Source organism: Nyctibius grandis, chromosome 31 (genome assembly GCF_013368605.1).
Source record: "Nyctibius grandis isolate bNycGra1 chromosome 31, bNycGra1.pri, whole genome shotgun sequence".
NCBI lineage: Eukaryota > Metazoa > Chordata > Aves > Nyctibiiformes > Nyctibiidae > Nyctibius > Nyctibius grandis.
In genome coordinates, this window is record NC_090688.1 from 2,624,952 (window position 1) to 2,642,837 (window position 17,886).

The following is a 17,886-nucleotide window of genomic DNA, read 5'->3' on the forward strand; positions in this document are numbered from 1 at the left end:
GAGCAGCAGTCAGGTCAGCCTCCAAGGGACAGTGCAGAAAAGCTGGTTGGGGCTCATCTCCACAGCAGTGTGTACATCAGCGTTGGTCCCCTCTGGCTTCCTCTGAGGCTGGAGCCCAGGAGCTGCCTCACCAAGGAGCCATGACCCCATCCCCACCAAAGCTGCTGAGACACCAGGTGTCTGTCCCTCTGCAACTCAAGACCATGACAGGAAGCCTTGGTGGAACAAAGTTCTCATGAGATGAATGCCTGGGGAGGGGGGGCGGTCCTGGGGAGGTCCACCACCGTTACTTCCCAGCTGACTCTGCTGAGAGCGCAGTCCCAACCTCTCTCCTCTCTCCTGCCTCCCAGACATCAACGAATGCGCACTGAATCCCCTGCTCTGTGCCTTCCGCTGCATCAACACCTTTGGCTCCTATGAGTGCACCTGCCCTTCTGGATACGCCCTTCGAGAAGACAGAAGAATGTGCAGAGGTAAAATCCCCTTTTGGACCCATATAGGGGAGCTCCCACGCTCTCTTGGGTGCTGTACAGAGAGAAGGCAGAACTTCTGAGCTGGCATCTCTGGGCTGGTGCTCCCTCTCACCTACCTTGGTGTCCATGCTGTGTGCCAGCCAGCCTGGACCAAGGCAGCAGGGATTGGCAGAGCAGCGCAGATGGGAGCGCTCAGTTCCTAGTTGCCCCCACGGTGCTGCAGAACTGGCAGGTTGAACGTGGTCTCATGAGGTTCTCGGTTGCAGATCTGGACGAGTGTGCAGAGGGACTGCACGACTGCGAGTCTCGAGGGATGCTGTGCAAGAATCTCATTGGCACCTTCATGTGCATCTGCCCCCCAGGAATGCAACGCAGGCCCGATGGAGAGGGCTGCACAGGTACCAAGGACCAGGCTGGAGACCATCCTCTTCTAGGCGTTGTCCACGTAGCTTTAATTTATGTCCCTCTGTCAAACAGCTCCTCCCTGGGGTTTCCCATGTGTCAGAACTTCCTGTATGTCCTACTAGATGCCTGCACACACAAAAAAAACCTCTTCATCTCTGGACCCGTGGGTCTACACAGTTCCAGCACAGGATGACACAGCATTATGCCACGTGTCCTTTCTGTTGAGTCTTTCCATGTCTGTGTCAAGCTGCTTTGCACTGAGCTGCTTTTGGAAGGGATCACGCTGGACCCCCCAGCCCTGCACAGTGTTAGGCAGAGCAGGAATGCAGAGCCAGCCCAGCTCTGCTCCTAGCCCAGCAGCTTGGCCACTTCCAGGTGGAGAATGTGCAAAGCAGGGAAGCCTGGTACTCAGCCACCCTGCTTTGGGAGAGGTCCAGGGCAGGTGGATGTGTTTCTCAGCTGCCTAAGGATATGGAAGTGCTCCTCAAGACTACGGGAGGGCGTTTCAAACTGCGTGGTAGCATGAGAACTAATGGGAAGCTGAAATTTGTCCTGTGCCTCACCGCAGCTCTTTGTGGCTCCTTCCTTCCTAGACGAGAACGAGTGTCGCACCAAGCCTGGAATCTGCCCCAACGGCCGCTGCGTCAACACGGTGGGAAGTTACCGCTGCGACTGCAATGAAGGTTTTGAAGTCAGTCCCTCCGGCACCGAGTGTATTGGTAAGTACCAAGTCCTGGAGGGTCTTGAGCGGCCTCTGTTTAGTAGCAGATGATGCTTTTCAGGTGTTTCAAGGTTTCTGAGCAGAAAGGTTGTTGGGGCATCACCTTTACCTTTAGCGTTATCCAAACCACACCACCCTCCATGCTGGAACTGGCACAGGCTGGAGAAGCTGCTCGGTTGTCCCTGGTGCTGACACTGACTCAGATCCTGAACTTGTATCCCCACTCTCTGTGTCCAGACACCCGCCAAGGATTCTGCTTCACTGAAGTACTGCAAACCATGTGTCAGATGTCCTCCACCAACCGCAACCTGGTCACCAAGTCGGAGTGCTGCTGCAACAGTGGGCGCAGCTGGGGCCCCCAGTGTGAGCTCTGCCCCCTTCCTGGAACCACCCAGTACAAGAAAATGTGTCCTCATGGGCCAGGGTACTCCACTGATGGGAGAGGTGAGCTGGGACCCCAATCACCTCCAATGCAGAGGGGAGAAAGCAGAGATGTGGGTACAGGCAGAATTCCCCTGGGAACTGGCTGGGACAGACCTCCACAAGACGCCTCTGTGACATTATCTTACAACTCCCTGAATGTCTCTGGTGTCCCAGGGAGTGTCTGAGCTGCCCTGGCACAGTGCTGGCACAGGAGCACGGGGACAGGGGCAGCCTTGGCACTAACAGGTCACTCCCCTCCCTCCCGCAGACATCGACGAGTGCAAGGTGCTGCCCAACCTCTGCAAGAACGGACAGTGCATCAACAGCATCGGCTCCTTCCGCTGCCACTGCAGGCTGGGCTACACGGCGGACATCACGGGCACAGCCTGCGTAGGTGAGGTGGGAGAAGGAAACCCCTGTCTCCGGGCAGCCCTTGGCCTGGGCAGACTTCCACCCCTCCTTTTCCGCATGCAGAGAGAGGGTCCTGTACCCCCACCTGGGACCCCCCATCACCTCTGGCCATACCATCCTGCATACCTGTAGCAGGGCTCTGGACACTTTGCCCTGTTGCATTGTCCTCTCTCCAGCAAACTCATCACTCCATGTGGTTTAACTCCTTAAAACCCAGGCTCCTTGTCTTCTCCCTCTGAACCCAGGGGTCACAGGGGCTGGCAGGGAGTGTGATCCAGGGATTAAAGTCTGTGAGCAGCCAAACTTTTCGTTGGTAGGTCAGGTGGTTTTGGCCAGCCTGAGTGCCGTGTTGGGAATCCAGATGTTGACATAAAAGGCACGTCTGGAATCACAGCTGCAGGCATCTGGAGGAATACTGAAGGAGTTGAGGATGTGCTGTGCTTCCAGCACTGAGATGGTGTTCAGGACCATGCCAGTGGCTGTGTGTCCTAGACACGGGGTGGAAAACAGGTCTTGGCTCCCAGAAACCAAGCCCTGTGCCTAGGAGAAGGGTGGATATGACCTTGAGCACCAGGACAAGGTTCCTCTCTAAACATCCTTGCCCTTTCTCCAGCTCTGCACCCTCCAGCCTGGCTCAAAGTTATGGGCTTTGTCAGAGCCATGGCTGCTACTCCCTGCTGGGCAGGGGTAGCAAAGCCCCAGAAGTACAGAACTGGCCCCATCCCTGATGTTCTCAGTAGTCAAGAGGAGCATCTACCCGTCTCTTCAGCTAGGAAGGGGCTGGGGAGGATGTCACTGAGATCCACCAGGTCACACAACATCCCATGTCTGAGCAGGGAGGTGATTCAGCTCTTTTCATGCAGGAGATCTCCTAGATTTGTTGTGCTGGCTCAAACCAAGGCGCTCCCTCCTGGAGAGTGGAAAAGATGAATTTATCTGGGGCAGGGAGTGCCAGGATCCATAGGGCCCTCTGACCACTTAGTCATGTGCGGCCATGAAACCTGGGATCACGTTGTATTCAGGAGCCCCTTGGTAGACCGCATGGTCCAAGGGGTGGTGGGGACCCAGCCCAGCAGCACGACCTGTGAATGCTGATGTGTCTTGTCTCTTGAGTCTAGATTTGGATGAGTGTAACCAGTCCCCTAAGCCGTGTAACTTCATCTGCAAGAACACAGAAGGCAGCTACCAGTGCTCCTGCCCCCGAGGGTACATCCTGCAAGAAGATGGGAAGATCTGCAAAGGTATTTAGCCGGGAGAAGGCAGCAGGGACCCTGCCTCATCTCTGGCAGCGGGGTGGGGATGGCAAGAGCTGATGAACATGTGACAGAACAGTCAGGTCCTTCTGCTCAGCCACAGGACAAGGCTAGGCACGGATAAAGGGGCCATGATGGACCCTCGTGGACTGATGTGTCGGGGTTTCATCCCTCTTCAGATGCTCTACATCTGTCTCATCAGGAAAAAAAAATACTCCTTGCCCTTTGCTACAGACTGCCCAGCATATCCCAAGCTGTGCTGAGCTCCCGGAGCCTTGAGCCAGCACATCTCCTGCGAGTGAGCTGGGGACTGTCAGGGCTCCTCTCGGTGCTGGCAGCTGCTCCCTGGACTTGTGATTCTCATGGCAGAATTGTGTGGGGGGTGTTCCTGAGGCTGGTCCATGTCAGGTCCTGATCTGCCCAGGACCACTGTGTATCACCGCGTACACGCGGGTGTCACAGACTCAGCCCACAAAGATACCTCGGTAAGATCAACTGAGGCACGTGTTCTTGTGCTTGTTGCTTTAGATCTGGATGAGTGTTCCACCAAGCAGCACAACTGCCAGTTCCTCTGCGTGAACATCATCGGAGGATTCAACTGCAAATGCCCCCCGGGCTTCACTCAGCACCACTCATCCTGCATCGGTGAGTAGAGGCGGTCACTGCTCTGCTCTACAGCCCCACTAAGGTCCTTGTGTGTTACCTTTGAGCCCAGGAGAGTCTTTCCAGCCCCCCAGCTCCGGCTCTGGAGTCCTGCCCCTCTCCAACCAGCCTAGGGTTGTGCATCTTGCTTGTCTCTCTGCTACTCAGGCTGGGCTGAGCTCCACGACGCAAGGTAGCTCTCTGCAAAGCTTGCACCCAGCCACGTCCTTGGGGAGGGACTTAGAAGCGGCCATCGGTGTTTTGCAGACAATAACGAGTGCACAGCTCAGCCTTCTCTGTGCGGGGCCAAGGGACAGTGTCTGAACACGCCAGGCAGCTACAACTGCGAGTGTCAGAAAGGATTCTCCCTGGACAGCTCTGGCGTCAACTGCGAAGGTGGGTCTGTGTCTCTGGGGCTTTGACGGACACGTGTTCCACGTGGAAGAGTTCCTAGTTCACTCACAGTCTCTAAAGCAGCTCAGTCCAGCCAAGAAGGGTCTAATCCTTACTGTGGGGCACCAAAAACCCACCTGGGAAGCTCTGGGGCAAAGGAGAGGTCAGTGCCTGACCTGCCTGGGGGAAGACTGGCTCTTGGACAAGGTCATGAAGGTCTTGGTGCTGCAACCATAGCAGCCAAAGGTAAAAAAGGACCAGTCCTGTATCTCATCATGCTGGCCAAAACCCACCACGTGCTGAGCTAAAGAAAAGCCTCTGTTCAACACAGGCAGCCCGAAGAAGAACAGATCTGGTAATGGTCCAGGCTAGGCCTTAAAGCAAAAAACATCCAAGCAGGGGCTGCAAGGGGAGGTGTGGCGGCCTTGGGGCTGAGGGTGTTATTTAGGTCCAAGCTGCAGAGACATAATTAGGCAGAAGAACCACCCGCCCACCCCCATGAGCACCCTCAAGGGTGCTGGCTGCCAGGCACGTACCCTGTGCACGTGGTCTCTGTGCACCCAGCGCTGCCCACGAGAAGTGGGGAGAAGTTCTCTCACCACCATCTGTGTTACGTTGCTGCAGATGTGGACGAGTGCGATGGAAACCATCGGTGCCAGCACGGCTGCCAGAACGTGCTGGGAGGCTACCGCTGCGGCTGTCCGCAGGGCTACGTGCAGCACTACCAGTGGAACCAGTGTGTGGGTGAGTGTGGGATGGGGGCTCTGGGATCCTGTAGCTGTGGGGTGGGGGATAGAGGGTGGCTCAGCCCCGAGTCCTTCTCCAGCCACCCCTGGCTGTGTCTGACACTGGATTCTGGATTAATCTCTGCAAACTCAGCAGTGAGCTTCCTGCCCAGCCCCAGAGGCAGACGGTGCCCGTGCCCAGAGATGGTGCCCCTGCCCTGCCCCAGGTTCTCCCTGCAAGAGAGACCATCAGGAAGCTGCTCTGCAGAGTGCTGAGCTCCCCGTGCTCCTGATGCTGGGTCCTTTTAGCCTGGAGAAGAGCAGACTGAGGGGGGATCTTATCAATGCTCACAAATACCTCAGGGGCGAGTGCCAAGGGGATGGGGCCAGGCTCTTCTCAGTGGTGCCCAGCGACAGGACAAGGGGCAACGGGCACAAACTGAAACATGGGAAGTTCCATCTGAAAATGAGGAAAAACTTCTTTACTGTGGGGGTGCCAGAGCCCTGGGACAGGCTGCCCAGGGAGGGTGGGGAGTCTCCTTCTCTGGAGATATTCAAACCCACCTGGACACGACCCTGTGCAACGTGCTCTGGGTGACCCTGCTTTGGCAGGGGGTTGGACTGGATGATCCCCAGAGGTCCCTTCCATAGAATCATAGAGTCACAGACTGGTTTGTGTTTGAAGGGACCTTACAGACCATCTAGTTCCAATCCCCTGCCACAGGCAGGAACACCTTCCACCAGACCAGGTTGCTCCAAGCCCCATCCAACCTGGTCTTGAACACTGCCAGGGAGGGGGCAGCCACAGCTTCACTGGGCAACCTGGGCCAGGGTCTCACTACCCAACCAGTTCCAACCCCAACCAGTCTGGGATTCTGGGATTCTGTGACGCCAGCAGCTCCCTGCATTGCAGGAGGATAAAAAAAATCCAGGCAGTCCTTCGGGGACCTGCATGGGATGAGGTCTCGCAGGGCAGCAGGAGAAGGGAGCCTGCTGCCAGCTCAGCGATGACCAGGGGCAGATCTCCTCGGCCATGTAGGGTGAGGAGCACCAGCAGCGCAGGAATTCCCTTCCACTGAGTGTCTGACTGGTTCTGCTGTCTCTGGGTGCAGATGAAAACGAGTGCTCCAGCCCCACTGCCTGCGGCTCCGCCTCCTGCTACAACACGCTGGGAAGTTTCAAGTGCGTCTGCCCGTCTGGCTTCGACTTTGACCAGGCGTTTGGGGGGTGCCAGGATGTGGACGAATGCTCTGCGGGCGGCAGCCCCTGCAGCTACGGCTGCTCCAACACGGACGGGGGCTACCTCTGCGGCTGCCCTGGAGGCTACTTCCGAGCAGGACAAGGGTAAGAGAGCAGCCAGCACGTAGTCCCCACAGGCACCTCTACGCTCCTGGGGGATATTGCAGGCTGCCAAGTGCCTGGTGCCCCCAGGTGTGCTCCATCACTACACTTCTGCTCCTGAAGGTGCCCCAGGAGCCACCGAGCTCCCATACCCACATGAGTCCTCAGCTTCTCCACGCCAGACTGTTCCTCACCCATCACAAATCCTCATGCTAATGCCCATCTCCTCTTCCATTTCACTAATCCAATGGTTAGTTCAGCTGCTGGGACTGTAGAGGATGCTCTGCAGATCCATCTAGCCCAGAGTGAAAAACAATTAAACCTACTGGCCACGTCTAAAGATGTGACCTGGTCTCCTCAGGCATGTCCTGTGTACAAGCCATTCCGTACAAGCCATGTCCTATACCCAGGCATGATCCTCCACGTGTTTCTGGGTGCCACATGGAGAACGTCTGAGGGCAACGGTAAGATTTCCTTCTTGAAGCATGAATCTGAAATGAGTCTCTCTGCTCTTCTGCCACCAGACACTGTATTTCTGGCTTGGGTTTTGGGAAAGGTTCCTACCTTCCTGCCCCCCAAGAAGAGGATGAAGACAACCTGCTCTCCCCTGAAACCTGCTATGAGTGCAAGATAAATGGCTACCCCAAGAGGGGTCGGCAGCGACGCAGTGTCAATGGCACTGAGAAGCACCAGGTAAGAGATCCATGGCGTCCTGGATGGGGTGGAGCAAGGCAAGAGCTGGGTCACTTGGGGGATCCTGTGCAGTGTGGCTGTTCCTGCGGGGCTGCCTCAGTCTGGACAGAGATAGCAGCTCCCTCTGTACCTGCCCACGCTGGGTGCTTGTGGATGCCACTGAATCCAGAAGTTCAAGGTCTTTCACAATACCTTAGAGGAGGTCAGGAAAATCTTAAGTGACACAAACTTGTGTGGTTTGGCCACAAATCTCTGGAGATAGGTGCAACCAAGGAATAAAGCATATGTTTCCTTGCCAGGGGAGCTGATGGGGGAGCAGCTCCCATAGGGCCATAGAGGACTGTCAGCACTTACAGTCTGACTCCAGACTAGACCTGTCACTGTAAATACAGGTTCTTCTGTGGAGGTAAGCTCTGGCCTCTGTCCAAGGCTTCCCCAAGAAGTTCACAGGCCTGGGCAGGACAGAGTAGACTGGGAGGTCATTATGGGCCCTTCATGCCTTGGGAGGAAAATGCCCATGAAATTACTGGTTCTCCCCCTGAAGGTGAGGGCTGTGTACAGGCTAGTTCAGTCTCAGGGACACAGACTGGGTACCAAGAAACACCTGAAGGAAAGCAAGCACCATAGAAGTCGTAGGCACTTCTCAGAGGTGCTTTGGGGTGGCCAATGGGGCAGAACTCCTCTAAATCAAGTCCTCCTTCACCTGGCCGTGAGCTTTTCCTGGTACGTGTAAGTAACACGCCTGGTTCCTTTCAAAGGATCACACTGTGAACTTGGCCAGCATGGATGTGGATGCTCCTCTGTCCATGATGCTGAACCTCTCTGACCTGGCTCACAAGGAGCACATCCTGGAGCTCCTGCCAGCTGTGGAGCCCCTGGAGAACCGCGTGCGGTACCTCATCTCCCACGGGAATGAGGACGGCTACTTCCGCATCCACCAAAAAGAGGGGCTCAGCTACCTGCACCTTGGCCGCAAGAAAATAGTGCCTGGCACCTACCTGCTGGAAATCGTGAGCGTGCCCCTGTACCGCAAGAGGGAACTGCAGAAACTAGAGGCCAAGAACCACCTCAACTACTTAGCGGGGGAGCTGGGCCAAGCACTGAGGATGAAGCTCCAACTCCAGCTCTACTAACATCCGTGAGATCCACCCACCCAACCGACAGCACAGTCCTTAGCCTTGCCATCCCCACCTGGAAACAACTGCCTCTTCTCTCGCTGCACCCCCTGCCACCGCCTCCCCCGCTGGTGGGAAACGTCCCTCTGGGCTCGGCGCTCACCTTGGCCACGCAGGGACACTCTGCTTGAGTCAAAACCCAAGCCACGCTGCAAAAGAGCTCGTGAAAGCTTCGCCAAAGGTTCCAACCTTGTTAGCAGGGACTCCCTCCCTCTGCTCAGCTCCTGCCTGTCTCCTTTAACCAAGATACTGCTGGCAAAGGCAGTGCCATGGGGAAGCTGCGTGTCCTTCATGGTCACAGGCCATACACCCTCCCACAGCCCCTTGTCACGATGGTGCTGCAGAAACCATCCCATCCCTACCCTGGCTGTGCTCTGTCCCTCTCTCTCTCTGTCCTCCCCAAGTCCTCTGGTCCTTTTGGGCTCCTCTGTCCAACAGCAAAGGTCACCTCTGAGCAAAGGGGCACTTCGGGTTGCTAACCTCACCTCCCGGAGCAGCCAGGCCACGGGACCGCAGGCTCCTGGAGGTACCCTGGGCTTGTCCCACCAAACACGTGCATGCCCTCCAAAGATCAGGGCTGGAAGGGCTTTTCCAGAGCTCCAGCAAATCCAGGGGATAATGTGTCTGTCTATAAATGAGGAGGAGCTCTGGGGAAAGGCAAATACTTGCATTGTTGACCATGGTTGGACAAACTAAAATGTCCTGAGTCTGGTGGAGAGCACCTGGCTGCTCCCCACGCCAGCGGGGACGGAGGGCTGGGCAGGACCCGTGTGGCACCAAAAAGAGTGCACTAAAAAGAGTCTGGAAAATATGAATTAAGTGACTCGAGGTCTCCCTGCTGCCTCAAGTCCAGGTGGGCTTTTCTTCCTCCCTCAAGAGCATCCTTCCCCCAGCTGCTCTCTGCGATCCATCCCCTATTTTTTTTTTGCATGAATCTTTTTCAGTTTCGCATCAACCCCGTGCGGCGTCACGGGCCAACCAGGTGCTCGTTCCCTCCGGTGACACACAGAACTACCTTATCCCAACCCAAAGGTGCTTTCAGAAGCTGGTGCTGGTCTTGACCCGTCAGCGTTAGTGCACTGTATCCATCCACCCTCTCATATTTATGTATAACCACCAAAGTTACGGTTGCTCGTTGGTGTGAGGAGTGCATATTCCTGTAGCTTTATTTTTTTTTTTTTTTTGTACTTGTGGGGAGGGTTTGTTGTTTTTTGTTTTATTTTTTTATTTTTTTCCTGGTACGCTGCCGCCGCAGGGGGTGGGGGAAGTGTCTGTATACTGTATTTGGGCTAACGGCAAACTTGAAAACTCTTTTGCGTAACGCAGCTCCAGACTCTGGATTTTGCAAGAGTCCCAGAGCTTGTGACAGGATGGGTGGCCTCATGTTTGGGTTTTTTTTTTTTTTATTATTATTTTTTGTTTGTTTTTCCAACAGGTGCTTTTTTTTTTAAAAAAAAAAAACAAAAACTATTAATAATAATAAATTAGCAGAGCTGGGTTTGTGTGTGTGTGTTGAGCCAAAAGTCTCAAGTGAAAAAAGCTCAAGGTTTCCTTCATTCCTCTCTGGTGCGGTGTTTTGTCTTTTTTTTTTACTGACATTTCTTGCTGGTTGTTTTTTTTTTTATATTTGGGAAGCATTGAAACCCACAACCTGTGCCCCCTTGTCCCGCACAGAGAGGTGCCTCTTTGTGGAATTCCTTTTTTTGTATCAGAAGCAACAGCAACAATAAAATTATTTTGGGTTAAGTGGGTCTGTGTCTTCCTCCTCGTCTGGGCGCAGCGGCGGCAGCACCCTGCTGGGGTCAAGGGGCCATATCAGAGGTAGGACCCATCCTAGCTCCACCACGGAGGCAGCCCAGGCAGGTTTCTTGCCTGTGTTCCTCAGGGACACAGTTTCCCTCTGACAACCTCACCCATCTCTTCTATCCCTGCATGTCCCAGCACCCATGGGTGCCCAGGGGGTCCTTCCCAAAGCTTCAGAGCAGGAGGCAGATGAGGGAGGAGGGAAGGACGCATCAGCATGGTCTCTCCTCGTCCTTTGCTCTCTCCCAACAAGGGGAGTGGAAGGAGAACGATGCCAAAGGTCTGAGACCAACAGAGAGGTGTCTGCACCCCATCATTGCTGCTGGGCTGAGGAGAGGTTACAGGGGCTGGGATGGGATGGGGGGGCACAAAGAAGGGCTGGTGGAGAGGAGACAGAGGGGAGACCTTATTGCTGTCTACAACTACCTGAAAGGAGGTTGTAGTGAGGTGGGGGGGTCGGTCTCTTCTCCCAGCAAACAAGTGATGGGATGAGAGGAAACGGCCTCAAGTTGTGCCAGGGGAGGTTTAGGTTGGAGATCAGGGACAATTTCTTCATCAAAAGGGTTGTCAAGCGCTCGCAAAGGCTGCCCAGGGCAGTGGTGGAGTCCCCATCCCTGGAGGGATTTAAAAGCTGTGTAGATGTGGTGCTGAGGGACACGGGTTAGTGGTGGCCTTGGCAGTGCTGGGTTAACGGTTGGACTCGATGATCATAAAGGTCCTTTCCAACCAAAATGATTCTGTGATTCTCTGATGCAGGAGAGCTGAGGCAAACCTCCTGCTGGCACCGCGCCTGCCCTGCTCACCTGCCTGGTGCTGTGGGCACCCTCGGCTCTTGGCTCAGCCCCTCTGAGGAGCAGCAGCACCATCCTTGCTGCTTGCTGGTGGTGTTGCAGAGCAGTGGTTGTGCCGAGCAGAGCTCGTGTGATGTGGGTCTCGTCCAGACGGTGCAGTGCGGGGGGGGGGGGGTGAGGATATGGGTGCTTGGCCTGAGATCGTGCCAGGGTCCAGCTGGTTGAGTTTAGCTCAAACCCTACCTCCAGGCTTACAGTCTCCAGCTGGTGCTGAGATGGGGGGGTCTCGGCTCAGCCTGAGCGAGATGGGGCAGCAACCACTGCCGGGGGAGCGGCCGGTCCTCTCCAAGTGCCTCCTGGGACGCAGCAAAGAGCAGAGGAAGAGCTGTGTGGGGTTAGCACAGTGCAGCTTTATTTCCATGGTGGGGGAGAAGATTCTCCCCCACGGGCTCAAATCCCTTAGTCCAAACCTTCTCACCGGCCCACAGCCATAACCCACCATGGCTTTTTCTAGCCCGGGGGCTAGCTGCAGCACTCCTACTCACCAGGCATGGCTCCCACAGAGGGGCAGGAGGACAGCCTTGGGTTTTCCCTCTACTACTTACACAGCCCTTCTGATATCCAGATGCAGGATGGAAGGGTTGGCCACCCCCCAGCAACCCCCTGCACATGGGGAGGCCACCCAGACCCTGCCAGAGTGGGATGCTGGTGGGATGCTGCCAGGCTTGGGCTGGTTGAGGAGCATCTCCCAAGCGTCGTGTGGGACCTTTGATCCCTCCTGGGATGTCAGCAGGGCCACCCAGGCAGGGCTGCAGGGAGCTGCATGACCACAGCTTGCTCAGACCATCTTCACCAGCTGGGCAGGGACAGGTCGCTGCGGTGTAAAGCAGAGAGCGGGCTGGATGCCAAAGGGGGCTGGGCATGGGGGGGGGGTCTCCATCTCCCCCTCACTTGTTGTGGGGGACACTTGGGGCTGCCACACAGAGAGGAACAAAGCCAGCACTTGGGTCTGGTGCCTATAAACCCCCCAACAGACACAGCTCAGCTACAGGGACACACACGTGCGCACTGGACCACGGTCAGCACTGCCCGGGGGACACAGACGAGGGTGACATGGGGGGCAGGAGGAGGTGGGGGTCAAAGCTCTGGCCTGGCACCAGGCAGAGCCACCCAGACCAGGAGCCCCGTGGGCTGTGGCTGAGGGCAGGTCCCGCCATGCCCTGCCCCATCGCCTCCTGCCCCTCACCGCAGCATGCGACGCTGCTGGGGGGCAGCGGGGACCACGCCGAGTCCTATCGCCCCTCCAACACGTCTCTCCATGAGTCCCGCAGACTGCGAAGAGAACTGAAAAGTGCTTAGAAAAGAGAGAAACCCCTAGAAAACCCACCCCGGACAAGAGCCCGACCTCGCCTCCCTGCCCAGAGCATTTTTGTGGGCTCGGGGCAACACCACAGAGGAAGGGGGGGCCGGGGCCGGGGCCAGCTGGGGTGGGAGGCACACGGAGCACCCAGGCTCGCCCCATCCCTGCCCTCTACACCAAGGCGTAGTCAAACTGGCCCCTCTCCAACCCCTCCTTGTGGTCAGTCCAGGAGGAGGCGGGCATGCGGCTGTAGGGGTCCAGCAGGATGCGGAAGCAGCGCACCATCAGCATCACCAAGAAGACCAGGAGGAAGATGACGAAGGCGAAGACGGTTTTCTGCTCGGCATCCATACCCGCGGCGCTGGCTGGGTGCTCAACCAAGGACGGGGAGAGCAGTTCATAATCCATCGTCGATGCATCATTCATGGCAGAGGCGAGGAGCGCGTGGGCAGGACGCATTAGGGCACCCCGGTGCCTGGGCAGCCAGCTTCAGCCTCCTGCTCTGCCCACGCACCCAGGCTTACTCCATAGCCACGGCTACGCCATGCTCAGGATTCGCTCCTGCCCAGGCCAAGAGCTCCTGGAGGGGAAAGGAGAGATGGTGAGGGAGGAGGAATTGGCCACGGGCTACAGCAACACTGCTAAATACCCAGGGGCAGGGAAGTTCACAAGTAGACCTCTTATTTTCTAGCGTGCTCAAGAAGCCACTTACAAGGGGCACAAAGGAATGGGATGGGTGGGTGGCCCAGGACGCTGGTGCAGAGCTTGCCTCTCTGGTGATAAATCTCCAGCAATCCTCAGGAGAGGATGGCCACCTGCCAACCTGCAGGACCCTCTAGGACCAGGTGCCCTGAATCATAGGAAAATTCACACTGAAAAGCACCCTCAGCTGTGGAGTCAGAGAAAGCTGCTCAGGGCTTCATCTACTCTGGTCTTAAAGTTCTCCCAAGATGGACACGAGTGTAGAGTTTGCCCACTCCTGTTGAGGGATGCGTGTCCAGCTGCTGTATTTCCCTTGGCACAGTGGCTGTCTTTGGTTTTGCACCAGGTCTAGAAGGAGGGCTGGAGCACCTCTGCTATGGAGACAGGCTGAGAGAGTTGGGGCTCTTCAGCCTGGAGAAAAGAAGGCTCAGGGGAGACCTTCTAGCACCTTCCAGTACCTGAAAGGGCTACAGAAAAGATGGAGAGGGGCTTTTTAAAAGGGCGTGGAGCGATGGGACGAGGGAGAACGGTTTTAAACTGAAAGAGGGGAGATTGAGATGAGATATTAGGAAGAAATTCTTTGCTGTGAGGGTGGTGAGACCCTGGCCCAGGTTGTCCAGAGAAGCCATGGCTGCCCCCTCCCTGGCAGGGTTCAAGGCCAGGTTGGATGGGGCTTGGAGCAACCTGGGCTGGTGGAAGGTGTCCCTGCCCATGGCAGGGGGGTTGGAACTGGATGGTCTTTAAGGTCCCTTCCAACCCAAACCGTTCTGTGAGTCTCTGAAGCTATGAAGGAGCTGAGTTCCGATGGCGAAGGAGGGCACCCACCTCACTGCAGCTGCATGGGGACACTGGCATTGCTACTGCAGCAGGAGGAGGAGCAGGCTGCGTCCAAACAGCCACTTCACTGAGGAAAGATCTCCAGGGTCCAGCTTTCTTGGGCTAGGGTTGCAAAGCAGAAGGACAAAGAGAGCAAAAGAGGTTAAAAGGACCACAGCCACTAGGAGTTGTAGCAAAACACCCCAAGGCACCTCTGAAGTTCTCAGTGTCTCTTGTCAGACCAGCACTGGGTGGAGTTCATCTAAGGGAACATCCACACCAGCGTCCCTCTGCAGCATCCTGGAGCCTGAGTGCTCTCAGTGATGTGGAGACTCCAGTAAAGAAAAAAAACCCACTGGGAGATATCAAGAAGCAGCCAGCGCAACTGCTGTCCCCTCGTGGGCAGCAACACTGTCTCTGGGAGCGGTACCAGTGGGAAAGCGAAAGGCAGAGCCCAGGCCAAGGCCCCTAGATACAGACAGCAGCAGGTTTGGCATGGCTCTGGCTCATGCTGAGGACCTGCTCCCTTCCCTTTATCTGCAGCTCCTGGGACACCAGGAGGAACAGTGCCTGCAGGCTTTAAAAATCATTTCATATCAAAAACCCCAGCAAAACAAAGGGCAAGAGCAGCAACAAGGTGAGCCCAGCTGCTCGCTGGCTTTTCACCCCGGTTCCTTGGTACTCTCCCTTCCCAGACACATCTCATGCCTAGACCAGCCATGGGGTGTTCTCTTGGTCGCTGTCTGTACAGCACTGAGCCATCCACCCCTGCTCTCCCTTGGGGCAAAAACCCCCTTTGCCCGTGGGGATGGTGAGCCCTGAGCTGACACCCCTGCACCAACATGTGGCCAGGGTATTTCTGAACCCCCAAACACTGACCACCCCAAAACAGCCATCCTGGCACTTCCACTAACACCAGCTCCCCAGTTACTTGCTGACGCTCCAGCCCCCTCTGGGGCTGAGCTGGGGAGGGGCTTTGCCCTGGTTTGTCGTAGTTACGCTATCGCAGGGAAGCATCCAGTGCCGTTGCCCAAAGGGAAACTGTACCTACATCCCACATCACATTAAGGGGACATCGGCCACCCCTGGTGTGACTCCATCCAGAAGCCCCTCTGGTTCTCAAGCTTCCACCACGCTGGGGTTTATCCCTCCCCACAATGTATCCCCAACCGAGGAGGGGGTGTAGGGATAAGTCAAATAAGGTTCCCAGGGCACGGGTGCCACACCGGGATGACAGGAACCCCCTGGGCTTTGAAAGCGTTGCCTTGCTGGGGCATCACTGCCTCTGCGCTGCAGCTCTCCGTGCTCAGGGGAGATTCATCCTTCCCACGGACACATCTGGGTTAAGAAAATTCCCCTTCGTGGTTCTCGGTGCTGGAGCTGCTCAGGAAAGACCCTGCTGGAACGTAAGTGACCCAAGCACAAATCACGCATCTGGAGGTGCCCAACTGACTCACATCAGAAGCGCAGGGCAGAGTGGGCACATTCAGGCCAAAATACCAGATTTTCTGCTAAATACTATCCCTAGTAGTATATCTGATAGGATTCAGGATAAAGGATTTCCCTCATATTTGGGATGTTGCTTTTCCATTAGTGTGTGAAGACTCAGATCCTAATTTCCCGGGAATTTTGAGCAGAGCAAAAAAAAACAAACCCCAGCTGATAAGACAGTTAAATGAAGGCAGCTGTTATTTAAGGCACATTTGACTGAGTTTTTATTAAGATTCATGTTCCCTTAGTAACTAAAAAGAACACACGAGCGAGGAAACTGAACTCACAGAGGAAGAGGATCGCTGTCAACAACTCAGCAACGCTGTGGCGAGATTTTATTTTTTCTGGGTATGAAACACGAATTAAATGTTAACGTGGGAACGGCAAATATCTAATGTGATATTTATTTAAAAAAGAAGGACGGAGCGGTGTTTACCAGGATGCCATCTGGTACGGAGGGCTCACCCTGCCCACTGCAGACACCTCCAAGCTGAGTGGGCAGTGAGGGGAGGTTACGGGCTCTCGGCAGGGATGGGGCATGACTCAGCCTGTGCTCTGGACTACACCCAGACACTTCTGTGAGCACTGGCTTATTCCACCCTTTCAGTCCTTGCAGGTTTTTGACCAGGAGCCAAGACCTAGAGAGAGGTAGTGGATGGAGAAAGCACAAGAGGCTGGAGAAGAGGAGGCTGCGGGGAGACCTTATTGCAGCCTTTCGATGTTTAAAGAGGGTTTGTAGGAAAGATGGGGACAGGGGTGATGGTTTTAAACTAAAAGAGCGGAGGTTCAGACTAGATAGAAGGAAGAAATGGTTTATGACGAGGGTGGTGAGACCCTGGCACAGGTTGCCCAGAGATGGGGTAGATGCCCAATTGTTCCCAAATGTTCAAGGTCAGGTTGGTGGGGCTCTGAGCAACCTGATCTAGTGGAAGTTGTCCCTGCTCACAGAATCACAGAATCGCAGCATCAATCAGGTTGGAAGAGCCCTCTGGGATCATCGAGTCCAACCATTGCCCTGACACCACCATGGCAACTAGACCATGGCACTAAGGGCCATGTCCAGTCTTTTCTTAAACACCTCCAGAGATGGTGACTCCACCACCTCCCTGGGCAGCCCCTTCCAATGGCTAATGACCCTTGCTGAGAAGAAATGCTTCCTGATGTCCAACCTGAACCTCCCCTGGTGAAGCTTGAGGCTATGTCCCTTGTCCTATCGCTGGTTGCCTGGGAGAAGAGGCCGACTCCCACTCTGCTACAACCTCCCTTCAGGTAGTTGTAGACTGCACTAAGGTCACCTCTGAGCCTCCTCTTCTCCAGGCTAAACACCCCCAGCTCCCTCAGCCGTTCCTCGTAGGTCAGACCCTCCAGACCCTTCACCAGCTTGGTCGCCCTCCTCTGGACTTGCTCCAACACCTCAACCTCTCTCAGAACTGGACACAGGATTCAAGGTGCGGCCTCACCAGTGCTGAGGACAGAGGGATGATCACTTCCCTAGACCTAGACTGCTCGCTGCAGGGGGGTTGGACTAGATGGCCTTTAAAGGTCCCTTCCAACCTAAACCATTCTAAGTGTCCAAAGCAGAATCAGAGCCTAATTAGGGAAAGCAGCTGGAAAAAGTCGTCGATGTCAGCCAGAAAGTGATTTCTGGATCCTAACATTTCGGGTATTGCTTACTTCCAATTTAGTGGAACAACCTTGCTCAAAAAAAAATAATCTGTTCCTCCTTCAAAAGATGAAGCCAGGAGCCTTGGCTCTGCGGTAGTGCCCAGTCTGTGCTCCGGTGTGCAGGGGACAGGGAGCGAGGAGCCCAGCGCTGAACCCGGGGTCCGAGGTGAATTTGTCTCGGGGTGCTGGGAGGTTCAGTCAGCTTTGCAATACCCGGCACTGAGAGGTGTGCGTTTTATCCACAGGAATTAAAAATAAAAAGACCCTCATAATGTGCACAATAAAGCACAATTGCACCAGAAAGGCTTGATCTGAATTCATTCTCAAAGCATGAACCTGGAAGGTGACAGGACCTGTGGGGTTTAATTGCACGGTGTCATGGATGCAGCCCAACAACTAGGGAATCACTCAGCTTATGCGCTTTTAAATACACCCAACTTAGTCCTTTTATAACCAAAAATAGACATTTGCAATTATATAACAATGAGAAATGAGACTAATGTCTTAAAAGGAGAAAGCAGAGCTAGTTTGGATGGAGGAGAGCCAGGAGGGGGCTAAAATGCTTCAGTGCAACTGAAGCTTTTGTAGAGAGCAGAATAAAAT

General features: G+C 55.3%; 2 protein-coding genes across 2 annotated transcripts in view; one reads left to right on the forward strand and one right to left on the reverse strand.

Moving 5' to 3' along the window:
* Positions 1-8,613, forward strand: part of LOC137674743 (fibrillin-2-like) — a 99,270-nt gene extending 90,657 nt beyond the window's left edge. Inside the window, exons 53-64 of the mRNA XM_068420418.1 lie at positions 351-473; positions 740-871; positions 1,472-1,597; positions 1,837-2,043; positions 2,291-2,416; positions 3,552-3,674; positions 4,215-4,331; positions 4,596-4,724; positions 5,346-5,465; positions 6,559-6,790; positions 7,312-7,480; positions 8,239-8,613. Of these exons, the coding sequence (XP_068276519.1) occupies positions 351-473; positions 740-871; positions 1,472-1,597; positions 1,837-2,043; positions 2,291-2,416; positions 3,552-3,674; positions 4,215-4,331; positions 4,596-4,724; positions 5,346-5,465; positions 6,559-6,790; positions 7,312-7,480; positions 8,239-8,613 (1,979 nt within the window). The remainder of the gene's footprint in view (positions 1-350; positions 474-739; positions 872-1,471; positions 1,598-1,836; positions 2,044-2,290; positions 2,417-3,551; positions 3,675-4,214; positions 4,332-4,595; positions 4,725-5,345; positions 5,466-6,558; positions 6,791-7,311; positions 7,481-8,238) is intronic.
* A 3,046-nt stretch (positions 8,614-11,659) lies between these two features.
* CTXN1 (cortexin 1) overlaps positions 11,660-17,886 on the reverse strand; it is a 33,138-nt gene continuing 26,911 nt past the window's right edge. Inside the window, exons 2-3 of the mRNA XM_068420760.1 lie at positions 14,137-14,250; positions 11,660-13,189 (exon numbers count right to left, since the gene is read on the reverse strand). Of these exons, the coding sequence (XP_068276861.1) occupies positions 12,781-13,068 (288 nt within the window). The 5' untranslated portion in view covers positions 13,069-13,189; positions 14,137-14,250 and the 3' untranslated portion in view covers positions 11,660-12,780. The remainder of the gene's footprint in view (positions 13,190-14,136; positions 14,251-17,886) is intronic.